General features: G+C 38.6%; 1 protein-coding gene across 1 annotated transcript in view; it reads left to right on the top strand.

The window, feature by feature from the left end:
- Positions 1 to 17,538, top strand: part of METTL25 (methyltransferase like 25) — a 153,369-nt gene that overhangs the window by 41,873 nt on the left and 93,958 nt on the right. The window contains exon 4 of the mRNA XM_036758454.1: positions 16,124 to 16,756. Coding sequence (XP_036614349.1) covers positions 16,124 to 16,756 — 633 coding nt within the window. The remainder of the gene's footprint in view (positions 1 to 16,123; positions 16,757 to 17,538) is intronic.

The following is a 17,538-nucleotide window of genomic DNA, read 5'->3' as shown; positions in this document are numbered from 1 at the left end:
GGTAGTGTTCATAAAATGCAGAGAACATATTACATAATTGTAAGTGCTTTACTCCTAGGACATTATAATTATGGCTATTCATTTCTATTAATATTATTACAGAATTCCTTCAATCTATCAGACTCCTACTGGAGTTCTACTATCAGAGAAAAGGATGAGTCCTTTCAAAATCCTTTCCCTTCCCACACCCCTCCCCCACCTTTCCTATGTCTGTACTAGGGCAACATCATTTTTCCAGTCCTTCAGGCACAACCTACTCACACCTTTAACTCTTTACCATGCCCCACTCCCCATCTTTTGCCAATTCCTGTCCGTTTCAGTTTTGAACCATCTCTTGAATATGCTTCCTTTTCTCCTCTGACCCTGTGAACTCTCTGGTGCAGGCCCTCATCACCACAACCCTAGACTATTGCAGTAGTCTGCTGGTGGCTGTGTGCCTGCTTCAAGTCTCTCTTCATTTCAGCCACCAAAGTGATTTCTTAAAGTACAGGTGTAACCATAGCACTCCCTGCTCAATAAACAACAATGGCTTCTTCCCACCCCCAGACTTTGGTTTTCAAAGTCCTTTGTAACCACCACTCCCAGCCCACTCCCCCACCGCTGTACCTCCATCCCTGCTCCTGTCACCGCCACCCACCCTCACACCTTTCTAGTCCTATAACACCTTACCCCCCTCACAGATTCTTTCCGTTGACTTTGGCCTTCTTGCTGTCTCTGAAGTAAGGCACTCCATCTCTTGGCTGTGGGCATTTTCACTGGCTGTCCCTCATGTTTGGAATATTCTTCTTCCTTATCCTCACCTCCTGGCTTACTTCAAGTCCCAACTAAAATCCAACTTCTTCAGGAAGACTTTCCCAGTCCATCTTAATATTTCTTATCTATCCTGTACGTGCGCACATGTACATACCAATATGTGTCTGTACGTGTGTAATATATATGTATGTGTATTTATACGTTTATATGTGTGTGTATATATACATATATATGCATATATGTATTTCATACATAGTTCTTTGCATGTCATTTCTTCCATAAGATTGACATTGTGATCTCCTTGAGAACAGGGACTTTTGTCTTTTGTCATTCTTTATATCCTCAGAGCTTAACAAAGTGTAAATCGTAGTAAATACTCAATAAATATTTATTGACTTACTGACCAGTCCAATATTAAAAATTACAGCTCACGTTTATATAGCTCTGTAAGGTTTGCAAAGCATTATTAATTCGTTTTGTCTTTTGGTCCTCACGAAAGCTATGAGAAGTGGGAAATTAGTCAGGGATAGATGTTCTGGGAAGCCAGCCTGGCCAAACAAAAAGCTGTGGGGATATGAAGGATATTAGATCTTCTTCATGTTTGGAAGCCATAGTGGCCCAGGGCTGGAGGTGAGGCAGGGTGGGAAGGGGACCTGGCCATGAGCTGGCAGTGGGGGAAGGCTGATCTGGGTATCCCCAGAGGGATGGTAAAGAAGAGATAGTCTCTTAGGCCTCCCCAGTGGGCTCGATTGATCTGGAAGATGGTGATCCGGGAGGTCAGTGCCACAAGCCAAAAGACCAGTCCCAGGGCTGAACGCCAGACGTAGCCCTTGATTTGTCCCTGAGCCTCATAGTTACTATTTAACTAATAACCTAGGATATCTGTTAAAATCTTTTCTCTCCTGTTCCTCCAATGAGAGTATGAGAACTCTCACTCTGGAAGGAAAAATGTTTCCTCATCCGTAAAAGGAACAGCTTGGATTCTGTGATTTCTAAGGAACCTTCCAGCTCTAAATTCTAAGATCTTGTCATCTCAAGAGACCATTGTTTCCCAGAAATCATATAATGTGAATCTTTGGTATTTCTTACAGTGTTTCAGTTTAATTTGATTTTAAGAATTCATATTTAATGCTTGTAGTTTTTATAAAACAGGTAAATTTATACTCTATTTCTTATCCACTTACTTTGGACAGTTAATCACTTATACTTCTCCTGGAGAAAAAGGCAACATTAATCTTGAACTAACTACTTCCTGCTTGTTAATATCAAACAGTTTATGTACCTCTGTGGAACTTCTAATCCTGCTGTGTCTCCAGGGCTCAAATAAATTAAGTAAAAATGCTATAGTACTGTTATTATTTTTGATACTTGTGATACTATTTTTGATATTTGTAAAATTATTTTTAATATTTGTATTTGAACATATCTAAATTTCTTACCCCTTCAGTGAAAAATATGTGAAGTTCATAACTTTATTGATTGGTTTCAGGCATCTTAGTCTCAAGAATTTCTTTTTTTAATGCCAAGTACTTTATGACTGAACACTGAGTGTTTTTAAATCAAAAACAGCACTACAGTATAGCAAAAAAGAAAAAAAAAGACTGCTTTATATTAAGTTTATTCCATTATTCATTGATATGTGCTACACTAGAATTTATTTGTTCATGCTTAGGAATGAGATGAAAATAGACTCTCAATTGTAGAAAAAAATCCATTTTAGTTATTTTTTTTTTTAAAAAAGGCCTCTGATTTGGTTATTTTTAAATTGGGGTGGGAGAGAATTTTTAGGAGTTTTACCTTATTGATTTCCTTAGCTGTACTCACAAAACTACATATGTGTGTATATATGTTGCATGTATAATATTTAAAGCATATAGAGCTATGAAAATAAATCACATATTTTGTAACAAAGTCACCATGAAGTGAGATTATAGGTCATTCAAAGATAGAAAAATGCCTTTTCCTTCACTTGTCTGTACTTGTGGTATGGGTGGTATGGTTCTCTAGTGATATTTTATAGCATGTTATTTTTAAAAATGTGAAATTAAGGAAAATTTTGCATGCTACAAATATTGTAGATGGTTGCTTAGTTTTACAAAAAACAACAGAAAATATTGAAAAAAATAAAATTAACTGATAATATTTTAAATATCTCAAAAATCTCAGTTATTTGTATATCTGTCAGCTCTAGTTATTTTCACTTATTACTTAAAAAATTCTGAAATACTTCAATATTTATTTTAGAAATAAAGTGCACTTTTATGAAAGAATTATTCTCTTAATAGACATATTCAGAAGAAATATAAACAAATCCACACTTACACACCATTTTGGTTGTTTGTTGGAAGGAAGTACCCACTGTATATAGGTGGATGGGCCTCTCTGACTGACCAGGCTGGTCCATTTGTTAACCTTTCCAGACCGGACTAAGTGTGTTGATTAGTTGGCTCATTCTGTTAGGATCATAGATTTATAGGAGTCCCAGAAAGGGACTTCAGAGGCCATCGAGTCTTAATCTGCCTTTTTTTACAGATAACAAAAATGAGACACTAAGTCTTAAGTCACTTAGGTGACTTGCTTTCCACTATACCATGTTGCTTCTCAGTGGGTAAATCTACTTGAGGGAAGAAATTTAGATCTGAAGGTTACTTAGTTAAGTATAAAGTAAAAGAGTAGGAGTTTGGTGGTATGCCCTGTGGTAGCCTGATGCATCCATCAGCCTTCTCCACTAAAGGACTGCAGTGGTAATATCACTGGGTCAGGGCAAACCTCCCTGTCCCCTGGAAGGTGTCTGAGACACACTGATAAATTCTTAACTTACAGCTTCCTTGTTTATACGTTCTATTCACATCATCACCCTCTCAATCCAATTCTATTTAAAAATCATTTATTTATTAAGTTACCTGTTGTTGGCAAAACATTTTACCAGGCCCTAGTAGTGCAGAGGTGGAAAAGGTGCATGGTTTTTGTGCCCGAGGAGTTTATAGAAGAGGTGAAATAGTGGCAGGAGAGATTAGGGAGATGGACATTATTTCTAGGGGGGGGACGAGGAAAAGTGTCATGGAGGAGGTTGCATCTGATCAGGGCCTTGGAGCGAAGATTTAGTGAAGGAAAAGCACCTAGTAAGTGCTTGCTATGTGCCAAGCACTCTGCTGAGTCCTAGAGATAGAAATTAAAAAGCCAGGTAGTCCCTGCCCTCAAGGAGCTTACCTTTAATAATGGAACCAGCAGCAATAGAGATGGATGGCATAAAGGAGTTACGTGTGATATAAGACGTTACAAAGATGGTGGGTGGAATAATATAACAGTTCATGGAGACGTTATTCCAAGAGGCGGTGGGAATGTAAATTTGCTTACAGTTCTTAGAGCCAAAGGTGGAAAGTTAGGACTATGTAGAGAGGTAGGGCCTAAAATATTCTGAGTGAAAATGAAGCTGCGTGATCCCAGGGAGTGCTGAGTGGAGTGGCTTAATTTCAGTAGGTGGAGATGAGCCAGAAACACTTTCACATATGGGTACTGACTTATGCAAGTATGTGGAGGGAAGAAAGGACAGGAAAAAGTAAGTTGGAGCTGGAAAGTAGAAGGATTTCTTTGAATGCCAGGCTAGGAAGTTTTGTTTTAGTTAGTATGTAGGTAGTGGGGAGTCACCCAAAGGTTTTGAGCAAGAGAGTAATATGATCAGACTGTGCCTCAGGTCCGTGGTTTTGACAGCAGTGGATGGATTGAAGGGGGAGAGCCCAGTTGGAAGACTGTTACTGTGGTCCAGAGAAGAAGCAATAAGAACCTGACCTAGGATTTTATTGGGGATGAGAATGGGAGGTGGGGGGGATGGGACTAGTAGCAGTAAATAAGTGAGAACATAGGCTAGAAGTATTGATGGAATACAGCAGTTAATTATGTGTGTGAGGGGATGGAGGGAGCAAAAAAGTAAAAGCTGGCCTTAATGATATGGGAGCATTGGGAGAATGGCTTTGCCATTACTATAGATTGGGTATTCAGAAGGAGGGTCAGGTTATGCATGACAGGTGATGAGCTTACATCAAATAGGAGAACTAGACAGTAAATAGGTTTATTCTTCCAAGCAAGGCTGAGTGGCTTTGTGTAGGGCCTCTACATAAAACATATTTAACTCCTATGTTCCCTAAAAAAAATTTACTTGGCTCTAGGACCTGAAATTCTAACAAATAAAAAGTTGAATCAGGTTAATCAGTATTCTCCTTTAAAATGGTTTCACATATTAGTGGAAATTAATCAGATCAGATTACTTTCCTTACTGAGATAGTTACACTGAGGGGAATAAGTTTTGAATGGGGCCTATGCTAGAAAATTAATTTGTTTGCTTTCAGCACTTCTGGAGATAGGGCCACTTGGATTTATCACCCCTCCAATATAGGGCAGCATGATGTCAGTGAGGGGTAGAGGACAGCAGCAGCATGAGGCAGAATAGAGGTAAAGACAGGTAGTAGATAATTGGCAGAGAAGTGTTTCCTTAATTTGAAATTTTGCCTAGAGTTGCCCCTTCTCAAAAAAGAAAGATGAATTGCCCTGTGAAGGCCTCCTGTTCTGGATACCCAGGATTCAAGTTTTTACATTAGTGGTATATTTCAACTATAATATGGTTTAATTAGCTATTTGTGAGCTGATCTGGGAACTTAACCACCACTTAATATTGTTTCCATGGAAAAATGGAGTCCAGATTCCAAACACCTAACTTCCAAATAAACTTTTGAAGCACAACCCATTCATAAGTTGAGGACTGCCTGTAATTAAATACATTGTGTTGGATTTTTTTTAACCCCCAAAAAAATTCAGTCCAAAGAAGGACTTGGGGAGGACAAGAGCCATTGTCAATGGCTGGAGCAGTAGTTATTGCTGTAGGTGGAAGGAGTAAGACCAGTGGGTGAAAGTTACAGGGGAATGGCTTTGTAACTCAGAATATGGATGAATTTTCTAACAGCTGGAATGGAACCTAGGGTGGTGATGTGGTGAGTTCTCCATGGCCAGAAGAGTTAAAACAGATAGGATATGACATTCTTTCTGGGGTGCTACCGAAGGAATGAATCTGGGAAAAAACCTTTGAAGTCCTTTCTAACATTAAAATTAGACAATTCATTTTTATTCTTTTGTTTTGGAAATGAGAGTAAAACCTTCTTGAATGGGAAAGGAAAAATATCATTCCTGTTTCACATAGGAGTTGTAGGCTTTGGAGGGTAGGGTTTGAGAAGGTTTTTTGACACAGACCAGAAGACTGCTTGGGGAAGTTTGTGGGGAAGGGTGTTCCTGAGCAGAGGGAATAATGTGTCTGAAGGCGTTTTCTGGCTGTATGATCGTAATTTTACCCTCATTAGACTCACTGCTTCCAGCACCACACCACTGAGATCATTTTTCTCAGTCACGGCTCTGACCACATCATCACTCTTCTCTAAACCTTTCATTGGCTCTTTGTTGACCTTCCCAAGATCAGTATCCTCACTAGATGATATAAACTTTTCCACCAAGCAGTTCTTGAATATTTAACCTTGACATTTCCTACTACAAGCCCCCAGCTGATTCTCTCTTCTGCCCATCACACATTCACCATTCTTAGTTAGAACGTTGGGCCATTTCTCACACTAATCCATACCCAAAACTCCCCTCTTCCTAATTTGTTCTTTCCCCCTTGAAAGTTAGCTGTAATCTCTCCATAAGAGCTTTCCTAATTAACTAGCAATACTATCCCCTCTTGCTCCTCCAGCCCTCCTATCAGAGGGGAGAGGCCTCTGAGGGAGCTGAGAAGGTATTGAGTATCAAAAGCTGAATCAGTCTGCATGGTGATGATATTTCAGGTCATCATTTTATCCTGGGGGAGCCTTGATGTTCTTAGAGTTAAAACCAAGCAAAGCTGTTGATGGGGGTAAAAGACACTCAGGTTAGGGACTCATACATGTTTTTCAGTTAGTTGAGTTGAAATTCATTATATTCTCTGAGGCTCAATCTTGAACCTTTTGTTTTGTCATTCAGTATCTGCTTTCTCAAATAGTTCATCAATTTTCAGTAATTCAGCTGTTGCCAGTTGGTGATGATTCCCAAAATTATATATCCCGTTGTATTCCTTTTCTCACGCTCCAGGCCTGATACCACATGACATAGAAGGTTAGAATTATCTATCACTTAGCCATTTCCTTTATCTTTTATTTTTAGTCATTCACCAAATTCTTTTGCATTTGTCCTCTAAAGGCCTCTGAACACTTTTATTTCTCCACATCTATGGCCACCTTCTTCATCTAAGACCTGTTATAGAATGTTAGTGCTAGAAAGGACCTTAATAGATCATCTTGTCCAGTGGTTCTAAAAGTGTGGCCCAGGGTCCCCCAGGAGTCTATGAGACTTTTTCAAGGGGTCCATGAGGTAAGAACTATTTTCATAATAATATTAAGATGTTTTAATTTCTAAAATTTAAATATTCATAAATATAACACACATAAACAAAGTCTTTGTGAGGGAGGGTCCTCAATAATTTTTAAGAGTAGAGAGATCCTGAGACCAAAAAAGTTTGAGAACTCATTTTACAGAAGAGGTAGTCATGGCAGAGAGAGATAATGTGATTTGCCAAGTTCATATAGCTCTCTGCAAGAGGTAGAACTAGAACCCAGGTCATTTGACCCTCAGTCCATTGCAGAATGTCTGAGATGGTCTTCCTGTTTTCAAAATAGATTAGAATAAGGAGATACTACATATTTTTGTTGTTCAGTCTTTCATTCGTGTGTGACTCTTTATGACCCTATGAACCATACTGTCCATGGGGTTTTCTTGGCAAGGATACTGGAGTGGTTTGCCATTTCCTCCTCCAATGGATTAAGGCAAACAGAGGTTAAGTGACTTGCCCAGGATCACACAGCTAGTCAGTATCTGAGGCCTGTAAAAGGGCCTGGATTTGAACTCAGTGGGCCCAGTGCTCTACCCACTGAACCACCCTGGCTGCTCCCTTTTATATATACTACTGTCAAACCAATTACTTTCCTATGACTAAAGAACAAGACAAGAGGGAAAGGAGTTATAGTAGGAGGGCACACCTACCTCAGGAAGCCTTCCTAGGGTTTGAATATCTTTTTCTCTTGGATTGGGATGTAAGATAGTCCTCTTGGTAGGTTCCAAGGATACTTGAATCCATCCAGTCCACCTCTAGAAGCAACATGGTGTAGTATCCTAAGCCTGCTGTGGCCCCCCAAGCAGTGAAAGGGTACACTACCTCTTCTTTGGCAAAGACAACAGTCTTACTTTGTGTGACCTAAGAAGGCATTAAAAAAGTATATGTGTGAGTGTATGCATGTGTGTGTTTGTGCATGCACTTGTATGTATATGTATAGGAGACAGGTTTTAATCTTAGAGTCTGATTTAATAATAGAATAGACTTGCCTATGTGGTAGCCAACTCTCTGTCACTGACAGTATTTCAGTGATAGCTCGATTCTCATCTGTCAGTCAAGATGAAGGAGAGATTCCTATGTTAAAAATAGAGACCTGAAGTCTCCTTCCTTGATTCATGGAAGGAAGCTTATAAAGTAAAGACAACAGAGAATAGATATACAGGCAAGGCAGACTTTAGAAGGATCAGCTTTCAATAGGAGTTGCCTCTGTCCCTCATCTTACTGAAGCTACTCAAGACAGATATGCCACCTTACACTTTTCTTCCTCCCTGAGTTTGAGGTCAAGAAACCTAGTTCTTTTATGTCTTGTGATAAGATTGGTCTAGGAGTAAATCTTTAAAAGAGACAATAAAATGTCTAAATCATGATGAAGTAGCAAATAAGAGGTGATAAATCTAGATATGTTGATGTCTAAGGAAAGAAAGGAATTTGTAAAGCTGAAAAGGATAGTAGAGACACAATCCATCCCTTTCATTTTCAACAGAGAAAGTTGGGGTTCATAGATAGAAGGTGATTTGCAAGTTAATGACACGATCAAGACTAGAGCCCAGCTTTTCTCACTAGGGAAGGTGGCATTGTGTAGTATATAAAGCCTTAGAGATCTGGGTTCTGGTTCTGGCTGTGATATATATGAGTTCTGTGACCTTGGGCAGAGCCTTGATTTCCCCATCTTCAAAATTAGGGTGTTGAAGTAGATAAGCAGCCTCATTTCAGAATCCAAGTTCTTAGCTAAGGAATAAAGAAGATCTTTAAAATAGGAAGATGTATGTCCAGATCCTAAAAGAAGTCGAAGGTGCCCAGATGAGAGTTGGTCCAAGCCTGAAATACTTTGGAGCCTGGCTATTCCATTAGGGTTGGAGATTTAACAGGACTAATTGTGACTAGGAGAAGAGCCTTTGAAGTATGTCTTGGAAGGGATATCCATCTAGGAAAGCTGAAAGAGAAAGGCCATCAGGTATTTGTATTGGGTCATCAAGAAAAGCTGCCATATGGAAGAGGGATTAGACGTGTTCTGCTTGGCACCAGACAGGATGATTAGAAACTAGAAGGTGGAAATTGCAAGGAGGCAGATTTTAGCTCTGTAAGGAAAAACCTTCTAAGCAATTAAAGCTGTCCAAGAGCGAAATAGGCTGCCTCAGGAGTTACTCATTTCCTCCTCATTACAAGTCTTCAAGCAAAAACAAGATGACCATTTGTAGGAAATGTGGTAGATTGATACAGTTTGATTCTCAGTAAGTTCTGAGTTGGCTTACATGCCCATCTCCCTGTTTGTTGATGTCTACATCAACTTCCCAGACCCCAAGTTGATAATTCTTTCAAATACTTGAAGGTGGCTATCATTCCCTCCTCAGTCATCTCTAAGCTAAACATTGCCTAGCATGGGGAGAGTCAATTAGGAAGCTGTTTCAATGGTCTAGGCAGCAGGCATTGAAGATCTTAACTAGGGAGGTGGCTATTTGAGCAGAGAGAAGGAGGATCAACATGAAAAGATGGGAGGGGGAGCGAGCAGTCTACAACAAACAGACAGACAGCACAGAGGAGGGAGAGAACTTGTGCAGAGTTCATCCAAGGAGAGGGATTTATGCTCATGCCTGCATATGGTCCTCATATGACACGATCACAAGGCCCTTCACCGTCTTCACTGTCTTCTGTTGAAAACTCTTTTGTACTTTCTCCGGCTTTCCTCCATACCCGAAATACTCTCCCTCTTTACCTCCACCTACAGGCTTCTCTGTCTTCCTTTCAGACCCTGCTAAAATCCCATCTTCTACAGGAACCCTTCTTCATTTCAGGGCTTCCCCTCTGTTAATTATTTCCTATTTATCCTGTATAGAGCTTGTTTGTATATATTTGTTTGTTTGTCTTTGTCCCCTATTAGATTGTGAGAGCAGAGACTGGCTTTTACCTATTTTGTGTCCCCAGCAAAGTGCCTGGTACAGAATAGATGCTTAATGTTTATTGACTGATTGATTACCAGTGTCCTTCCTGAATACTCAGAACTGAATATAATATTCCAAATGTGGCCCGGCCATGGCAGAGTATCACAGGAACCTAACATCCTTATTCCTGGAAGTGCGCTTCCTCAGTGAAGGCCAAGAGAGAATTAGCTTCTTGGCTTTCCTGTCACACTATTGGCTCATATGGAGAAGGCCCCTAAAACTCCCAGATTCTTTCCAGACAAATTGCTGTTTAACCATTCTTTCCACATTTTGCCTTTTGAAGTTGTTGGTTTTTTTTTTAACCCAAGTGTAAAACTTAACATTTATGGTTATTAAATTTTAACTGACTAGATTTGACCGAATGATGTAGCCTCTCAGAATATTTTTGGATCCTACTGTTAAATCCTGTTTATTAACTCTCCCTTCATGGCTTTTGGGCCCAGAATTGTGATGATCATGCCATCATGCCACGGCCTTTAGCCAAATCCTCGATTAAAAAAAAAATGTCAAACTGCAGTACTGGAAAGATAGGAAGGGCAAGTTTAGGAAGCATTTTAAATACCAGCGACACATTTATGTTTGATCCTGGAGCTAACAGGGTACCAGTGGCATCTTCTGCATATTAGGAAAATCATTTTGACAGCTGTGTAAGAGAATTTATTGGAGTGAGGAAACACTTGAGGTGGCAATTAGGAGGATACTGTAGGTATGCGGTGAGAGGTGACTGGAGTCTGAACTTGAGTGACGACTATGTGAATGGAAATAAGTGGATAAATGTGAGAGATGTTGTGGATTTATATGGAAAGAGAAAGGACAGGATCTTCAACTGAATGGAGATGAGTGAGTGAAGGATGGTAACTGAAGTTGTGTACTGGGGTGACTAGAAAGATAATCACAATAGCTGACATCTTTATAGCATTTACTATGTGCCAGGTACTGTGCTAAGCAAGCCCTTCACAGTTATGATCTCAGTTGGTCCTCAAGAACAACCATGGAAGGTGGGTGCTATTATTATTCTCATTTTACAGATGGGGAAACTGAGGCAAACAGTGACTTGCCTAAGCTCACATAGCTAGTAAGTATCTGGAGCAGGATTTGAACTCAAGTCTTCCTGACTCCAGGTCTAGCACTCTCTCCACCGTACCACCTAGCTACCCTGGACAGTAACAGAGAAGTTTGGAAGAGGGATGGGTTTTTAGGAAAAAAAAAATCATGCATTCTTTGTCATGCTCAACTGAGTTTAAGACCTGTTCAAAAGGCATTGACTAATGTGAGATCGGAGTTCAGGAGAGAGACAAGGGTTTGTTCTGTAAAATTTGGATTCAGTCAAAAGGCCACACTTACGGATCTGGAAGGGCACATATGGCCTCAAGGCCGCAGGTTTCCCACCCCTGGATTAGCTAGATAGATTTGAGAGTCCTCTGCATGGAGAGGGTCACAAATCATTTCTTTAATTATGCATCCTAGGACAGAGGATTCTGTGAAGTTTGGATTCAGTCAAAAGGCTGCACTTGAGGTTCCCCACCCCATCTTCGGATTTTGCCAGACATCTATTTCACAGGCCCTTAGTTTATGGATCACATTCTCTTCCCTCTCTTCACTCCTTTAAAAAAAAATGGGTACATTTGTCCTCCTCCATTTTTGCAGTACCTGTCTCCTCTCCAGGATCTTCCAGGTAACCTTGACCATGCCTCAGAATTCTTCTTTCAGGACCCCCAGAACATTGGTTCCTCTAGGCCAATTGATATGAATTCACCTTGGACAACTGTGTTTTCTCATACCACCCCCTCCTTATGTGGCCTATCACCTCCCTTTTATCCATTTTTGGGTCTGTCCTTTCCAGTAAAAAAGTAATTTCCTTGGCAGAGGAAACCGGAGCAAAGTAAAAAATCAAAGCAGGTCTGTCTCCCTTCTGTTGTCAGTTATAATTGTCCTCCACACCAAGCATCTTGTCTGTCCATCTTTTTTATTCTCCTTTTTTGCTCCAATGTAGCTTTTTTTAAAAACCACTCAAACTTTAAAAAAAAAAAAAAAGATTAAACCTCCTTTCTGTTGTCCTCAGTTTTTTCTTGATATACTTTGGTGCTGCCATTCCTACAGTACAATGTTTTCTCTTGTATTCATCTTCCCATCTGTCTTTGTATTTGTCTTCTCCACATTAAAAAAATCTAAGTTGGTTGGTCCCTATGCATCCTCACAGGTTTTATTTTCCTGACTTCCCTCCTTTCTCCCATTAGGAATTGTTTCTTCTTATAGTTTCAGCATGCCATCCCTTTAAAAAAATATTTTTATCAATGCCATTTGTTTTGCACCCTACTCCACAGAATTCTGTGGGGAAAAAAATAATTAAGGAAAACAGAACAACATTACAACCATGTGTGACAACATATGTAATCTAGTAGTCTTCTCCCTTCACTGAAAGGAAGTATCTGTCCTCTGGGATGAAGATTGGTCCTTGCATTTGACCTTCATCTCAGTTGAGCAACCTTTTAATGTTCTTTTTGTTTATATTACTGTAATCATTGTGTGAATTGTCCAGTTTGTGGAAAGTTTGAATTCCTAAAATTTGCCATTTCCTACAGTGCAATAATTTTGCATTACATTCAGTACCACAGATTGTTTGGACATTCCCCAATTGATGGGCACCAGATTTGTTTCCACTTTCTCACTAAACAAAAAAGTGCTGGCATTTGGTTTCTGGGAACTTTCAATCTCTCCTGGGCTGATTTTCCTGCTAGAATTTTTAAGACAAGATATTCTATCAATCCCTTTTCTGAAACCTTTGAAATGTGCTCTTCCATAATCTCGTGTACGTTTCAGATGATGCTTGGCTTTCATCTCTTTTTTTAATCACAAATTTGAAAAGTACCTAACCATTTCACTCCAAGGTTCTCATCATTTCAAGGGACTGGGAAAGACATGGATCTCATAGGAAGGGATGTTCACTTGGGCAATAGCCAAGGTGAGATGAAGTAGCCCAAGTCACTTGTCCAAGGTCACAAAGGTAAATAAATGGTAGAATTGTGTATCAGAATAAAATCCATTCCCCAATTGATAAATGATCAAAGGATGTGAATGGACAGTTTACAGAGGAAGAAATAAAGCTATCAATTTTTGTTGTTTAGTGATTTTTCAGTAATAACTGACTCTTTCTGACCCCATTTGGGGTTTTCTTGGCAAAGATCCCCGAGTGCCTTGCCATTTCCTTCTCCAGCTCATTTTACAGATGAGGAAACTGAGGTAAATGAGGTTAAGTGACTTGGCCGAGGTCACACAGCTAGTAAGTGTCTAGGACCATATTTCAGCTCAGGAAGATGAGTCTTGCTATCTACAGTGCCACCTAGCTGCCCCAAAGCTATCAATAGTCATATGGTAATAGATCTAAATCACTATTAATTAGAGAAATGCAAATTAAAAGCACCTTAAGGAACCACCTCACACCTATCAGATTGACTAAGAAGACAAAAAGGAAAATGACAAATACTGGAGAGGAATTGTGGGAAAATAAGTACACTGATACACTATTGGCCAAGCTATGAACTGGCCTGGCCGTTCAGGAAAGCAATTTGGAACTATGCCCAAAAAGTTGTTAAGCTGTACATACCCTGACACTGCCATGAGATCCAAGAAAGAGAAAAGGGACGTGTACGTATAAAAACATTTATAGAAGTTCTTTTTGTGTTGACAAAGTGTTGGAAACTGAGAGACTGCCCATCAGTTGGCGAATGGCTAAGTAAGTTATGGTATATGAATGTGTTTGAGTACTATTATGTTCTAAGAAATGGTGAAGGCAATGGTTTCAGAAAATCCTGGGAAAACTCGTATCAATCGATGGAGAGTAAAGAAAGCAGAATTAGGAAAATAATTTATACAGCAATGGGAATATTATAAAGATAATAAAATTCGAAGGGCTTAGTTAGTCTAAGCACCACAGTGACCAATCACAGTTCTCAAGGACTTATGATGAAACATGGTCTGTACCTCCAGATCGAGAACTGATGGGCTCAGAGTATAGACTGAAATGTATTTTCTTCAACTGCTTTCCTTTTATTGCCCTTTATTTTGGTGGGGGGGGGGAGGTGGGAAGGAGGGAGGACATGGTTAGCATCTATTTAGTATCTACTACTCCTACAAATCATTATCTTCTTTGTCTTACATCATATACTTTCTTTCAACATAATATTTATTTACTTGTCATTTTCTACAAGGCATTGTGATAAATATGACAGATACAAAGATGGGTACAGCACAGGCTGTTTCCAAAGAACTAATAATCTCCCAGAAACTCTGAACTTGACTTGGCAAAAGTTTTAAGGAAGATTGAGATTCAGAATTTTTGTTGTTGTTTAAGTGGGAATGTTTCAAGGCACCAACCAAAAGACACAGCAAATGGGGCTGTACCACTGAAGTGTAGTGTGGTCAGAATAACTGGAGTAGTGTTGGAATCAGTCTCCAGTGCATATCATTTTCCATCTTAATTTATTGCTGTTTATGATTTAGTGTCCTTTGTATCTCATACATACTGTTTGTTTATTGGCTTGTCACTTTCATTTTTGTCTGTTTTACATCCTAAGATCCTAAATCAGTAATTCTAAACTCAGCTTTTATTATTTACATCAGGGATTCTCATGTTGTCTTAAAGGTGTTGTGAAATTCTTTATAAAATCTCAAATATAAAATGATTTCAATTTTCAAATGGGCAGGTGTTAAAGTGCACTCTTTTTATGCAGTTAGTTGATTTTGTGAAATCACATAATGTATATATGATATTGTATCCTCAGAGATTTAAGAATCAGATCTAGATAAGGAACTTTAACTTCTTTAATATCTACAGACAACAGTACTCTCAGGTAGGTACTTATGTGTATGTAATTGATTGTCACTTAGTTAAATTGGAAACAGTCCTTTAGATTGAACCGGAATTAAACTAATGACATTTCTACTCCTTTAGTAACCTAGAACAAGGTTGTCCAACGTTAGTTGTTTTTTTTTTGCAACCTTAGTTTTTTTTTTTATTGAAACAATACACAATATATTTTGATTTGCCATTTTAGTGAGAGCTCTGTGGTAGCTCTGCTTCCTTTACTAAAGCATTTATGTAAATTTCTATGCTTGTAGGCAGGCTGCCTAAATCCCACTGTGGGCCTTTGGACAGCCCTGATATAGATGATATGATTTGCATCTAGGGTTGGGGCTACATAAGTAGCCAATATAGTAATATAAATAATGAACACTTATTTTTTAATAGTCTCAGAGTGAGAATGGACTGAGAGGTGGGATATTTATGTGAATATATTTTCTTGAACTAGGGATTCAGAATCTTTTTGGAGTCATAAACCCCTTTGGGCTATCTGGTGAAACCTATGAACTGCTTCTTAGAATAGTATTTTTAAATGCATAAAATAAAACACATAGGATTATAAAGAAAACCAATTATATTGAAATACAGTTATCCACTTTTTTTAAACCAAGTTTCCAAACCACAAGCTAAGAATAACGTCTGTCTTGATTCTTTAAAAGAACAGGATCAATAGAATAAAAATAAAAATCAATAGACTTCCATCACACATGGAAAAAACAAAAGAGGTTTCCACCTTTAAATTGGATAAATCTATTCTTTTGGGGATTAATATTAATGAGTTATAAAGACTTATCACTGATATATATTAAATCTATATGAACTATATTTAGCTAGAATGACTAATATTTTTATGATTTAACTTTAATTTTTATATAAGCATAAAGAAGTCACATAAAGATTTTGCTATATTAGCCACTTGCTTTTTATGAAATTCTACATTAATAGCTAGGTCTTTTATTAGTTTATAACTTGAAACCAGAAGTCACAATTTAATGTAATCAATTATCTCTCTGTGTTATAATACTTAAGGAAATTATTGAATCCATATATATAAAACTGTCCTCCTCTCCTTTTAGGAACTCTAACATTTGGTTGAAAAATGTCTTGTTTGTTGGGATAGTACAAGCTATTTTTTTTTTATTTCTGCTATTTTCTTTACTTTAGGTGATTGACCTTGGCTCCGGTAAAGGCTATCTAAGCTCCTTTCTGTCCATGCAGTATGGCTTAAAGGTTTATGGAATTGATTCCTCAAATGTCAATACTCATGGAGCAAAAGAAAGAAACAGGAAATTGAAGAAACACTGGAGAGTCTATCAAACTCGGTCAAGAGCACATATCAATGGTCAGGTGTTAGAAAAGGCAAAAGAAAATACAGCCCAAGATAAACAGAAATGTAAAACAAATACCAAAGAAAAGCTCTTAAGTATAAACAATAGTGTTACAAATGAAGACAAGAGATCTGTCTCAGATTCAGTTTTATCAGATTTCACAGATGCTGTAATTTCTGATGTCACAAGGCAAATGGAAAATCACAGTGATACTCTGCCACAACGAGCTGGCAGCTTCTTTCTGGAAAATAGATCGACTCTTTTAAATGTTTTGCCTGTTGATGCCATCAAACTTGCTTCTCCAGCCACTAAGGACTATGGGAAACTTTCTGAAGAGCATGAAGAGAAGAAAAAAACAGTGTCCATCAAGGATCAAGCAAAGGAGTCAAATGAATCAGGCATTTATTCACCTTTAACCTCTTATATCACTGCAGAGTCTGAACTTTGTGACATCATTACAGATCTGGAGGTAGATATTTTATTAAAATTCATAGTAGTTGTTTAAAAACATTTGCAATTTTAAAAAAATACAGTAGCAGAGTAAATATGCCTTATGGTAAATTATCAATAGGTTAATTAAAAAAAAGCCGGAGGAAAAGAAATCTAAATTAGTCTTTCCTGGGTCCTATAAGCCACAGTTTGACTGGAGCACATTCCAGGGTACAGGACCTTCCATGGAGAATGTATTGATCCTAGCTCCCTTAAATCAAATAGAAACTTGAGAACAAAAGTACCTCAGTTGTCCAAGGCTTGAAACCTCAATAATCTTTGATTCTTTCCTCTTCCTCACTCCCCACTTGCCAAGCCATGTTTATTCTACCTCCTTAAATATCTCTCTCAGTGGACCCTTGTCCATTTGCACTGCCATTGTCCCCATTCAGATCCCCCATTACTTCTCACCTGGATTATTGCAATAACATTTTTACTGGTCCCTCTTGGTCTCCCAGCCTCTCACTCAGGGGTACTTAACCTGTTTTGTTTCGTGGACTGCTTTGGCAATCTGGCAAAGTCCATAGACCCCTCCTTGGGATAATGTTTTTAAATGTATAAAATGAAATACATAGGCATGTAAAGAAAACCAGTTATATTGAAATGTTTTTCCCACTTGAGTTCACTAACCTCCATGAAATCTGCTCATGGACGTCAGGTTGAGAACCCCCACTTTTCCCTTTGTGCTACCTACTTCACACAGTCGCCAAGGTAACTTTCCTGATACATAAGTCTGATCACATCACTTTCTTGCTTAGAAAC

This window comes from Trichosurus vulpecula, chromosome 5 (genome assembly GCF_011100635.1).
Source record: "Trichosurus vulpecula isolate mTriVul1 chromosome 5, mTriVul1.pri, whole genome shotgun sequence".
Classification (NCBI taxonomy): Eukaryota; Metazoa; Chordata; class Mammalia; order Diprotodontia; family Phalangeridae; genus Trichosurus; species Trichosurus vulpecula.
The sequence above is the reverse complement of the archived record's forward strand: the minus strand, read 5'-3'. Positions and strand labels throughout refer to the sequence as shown.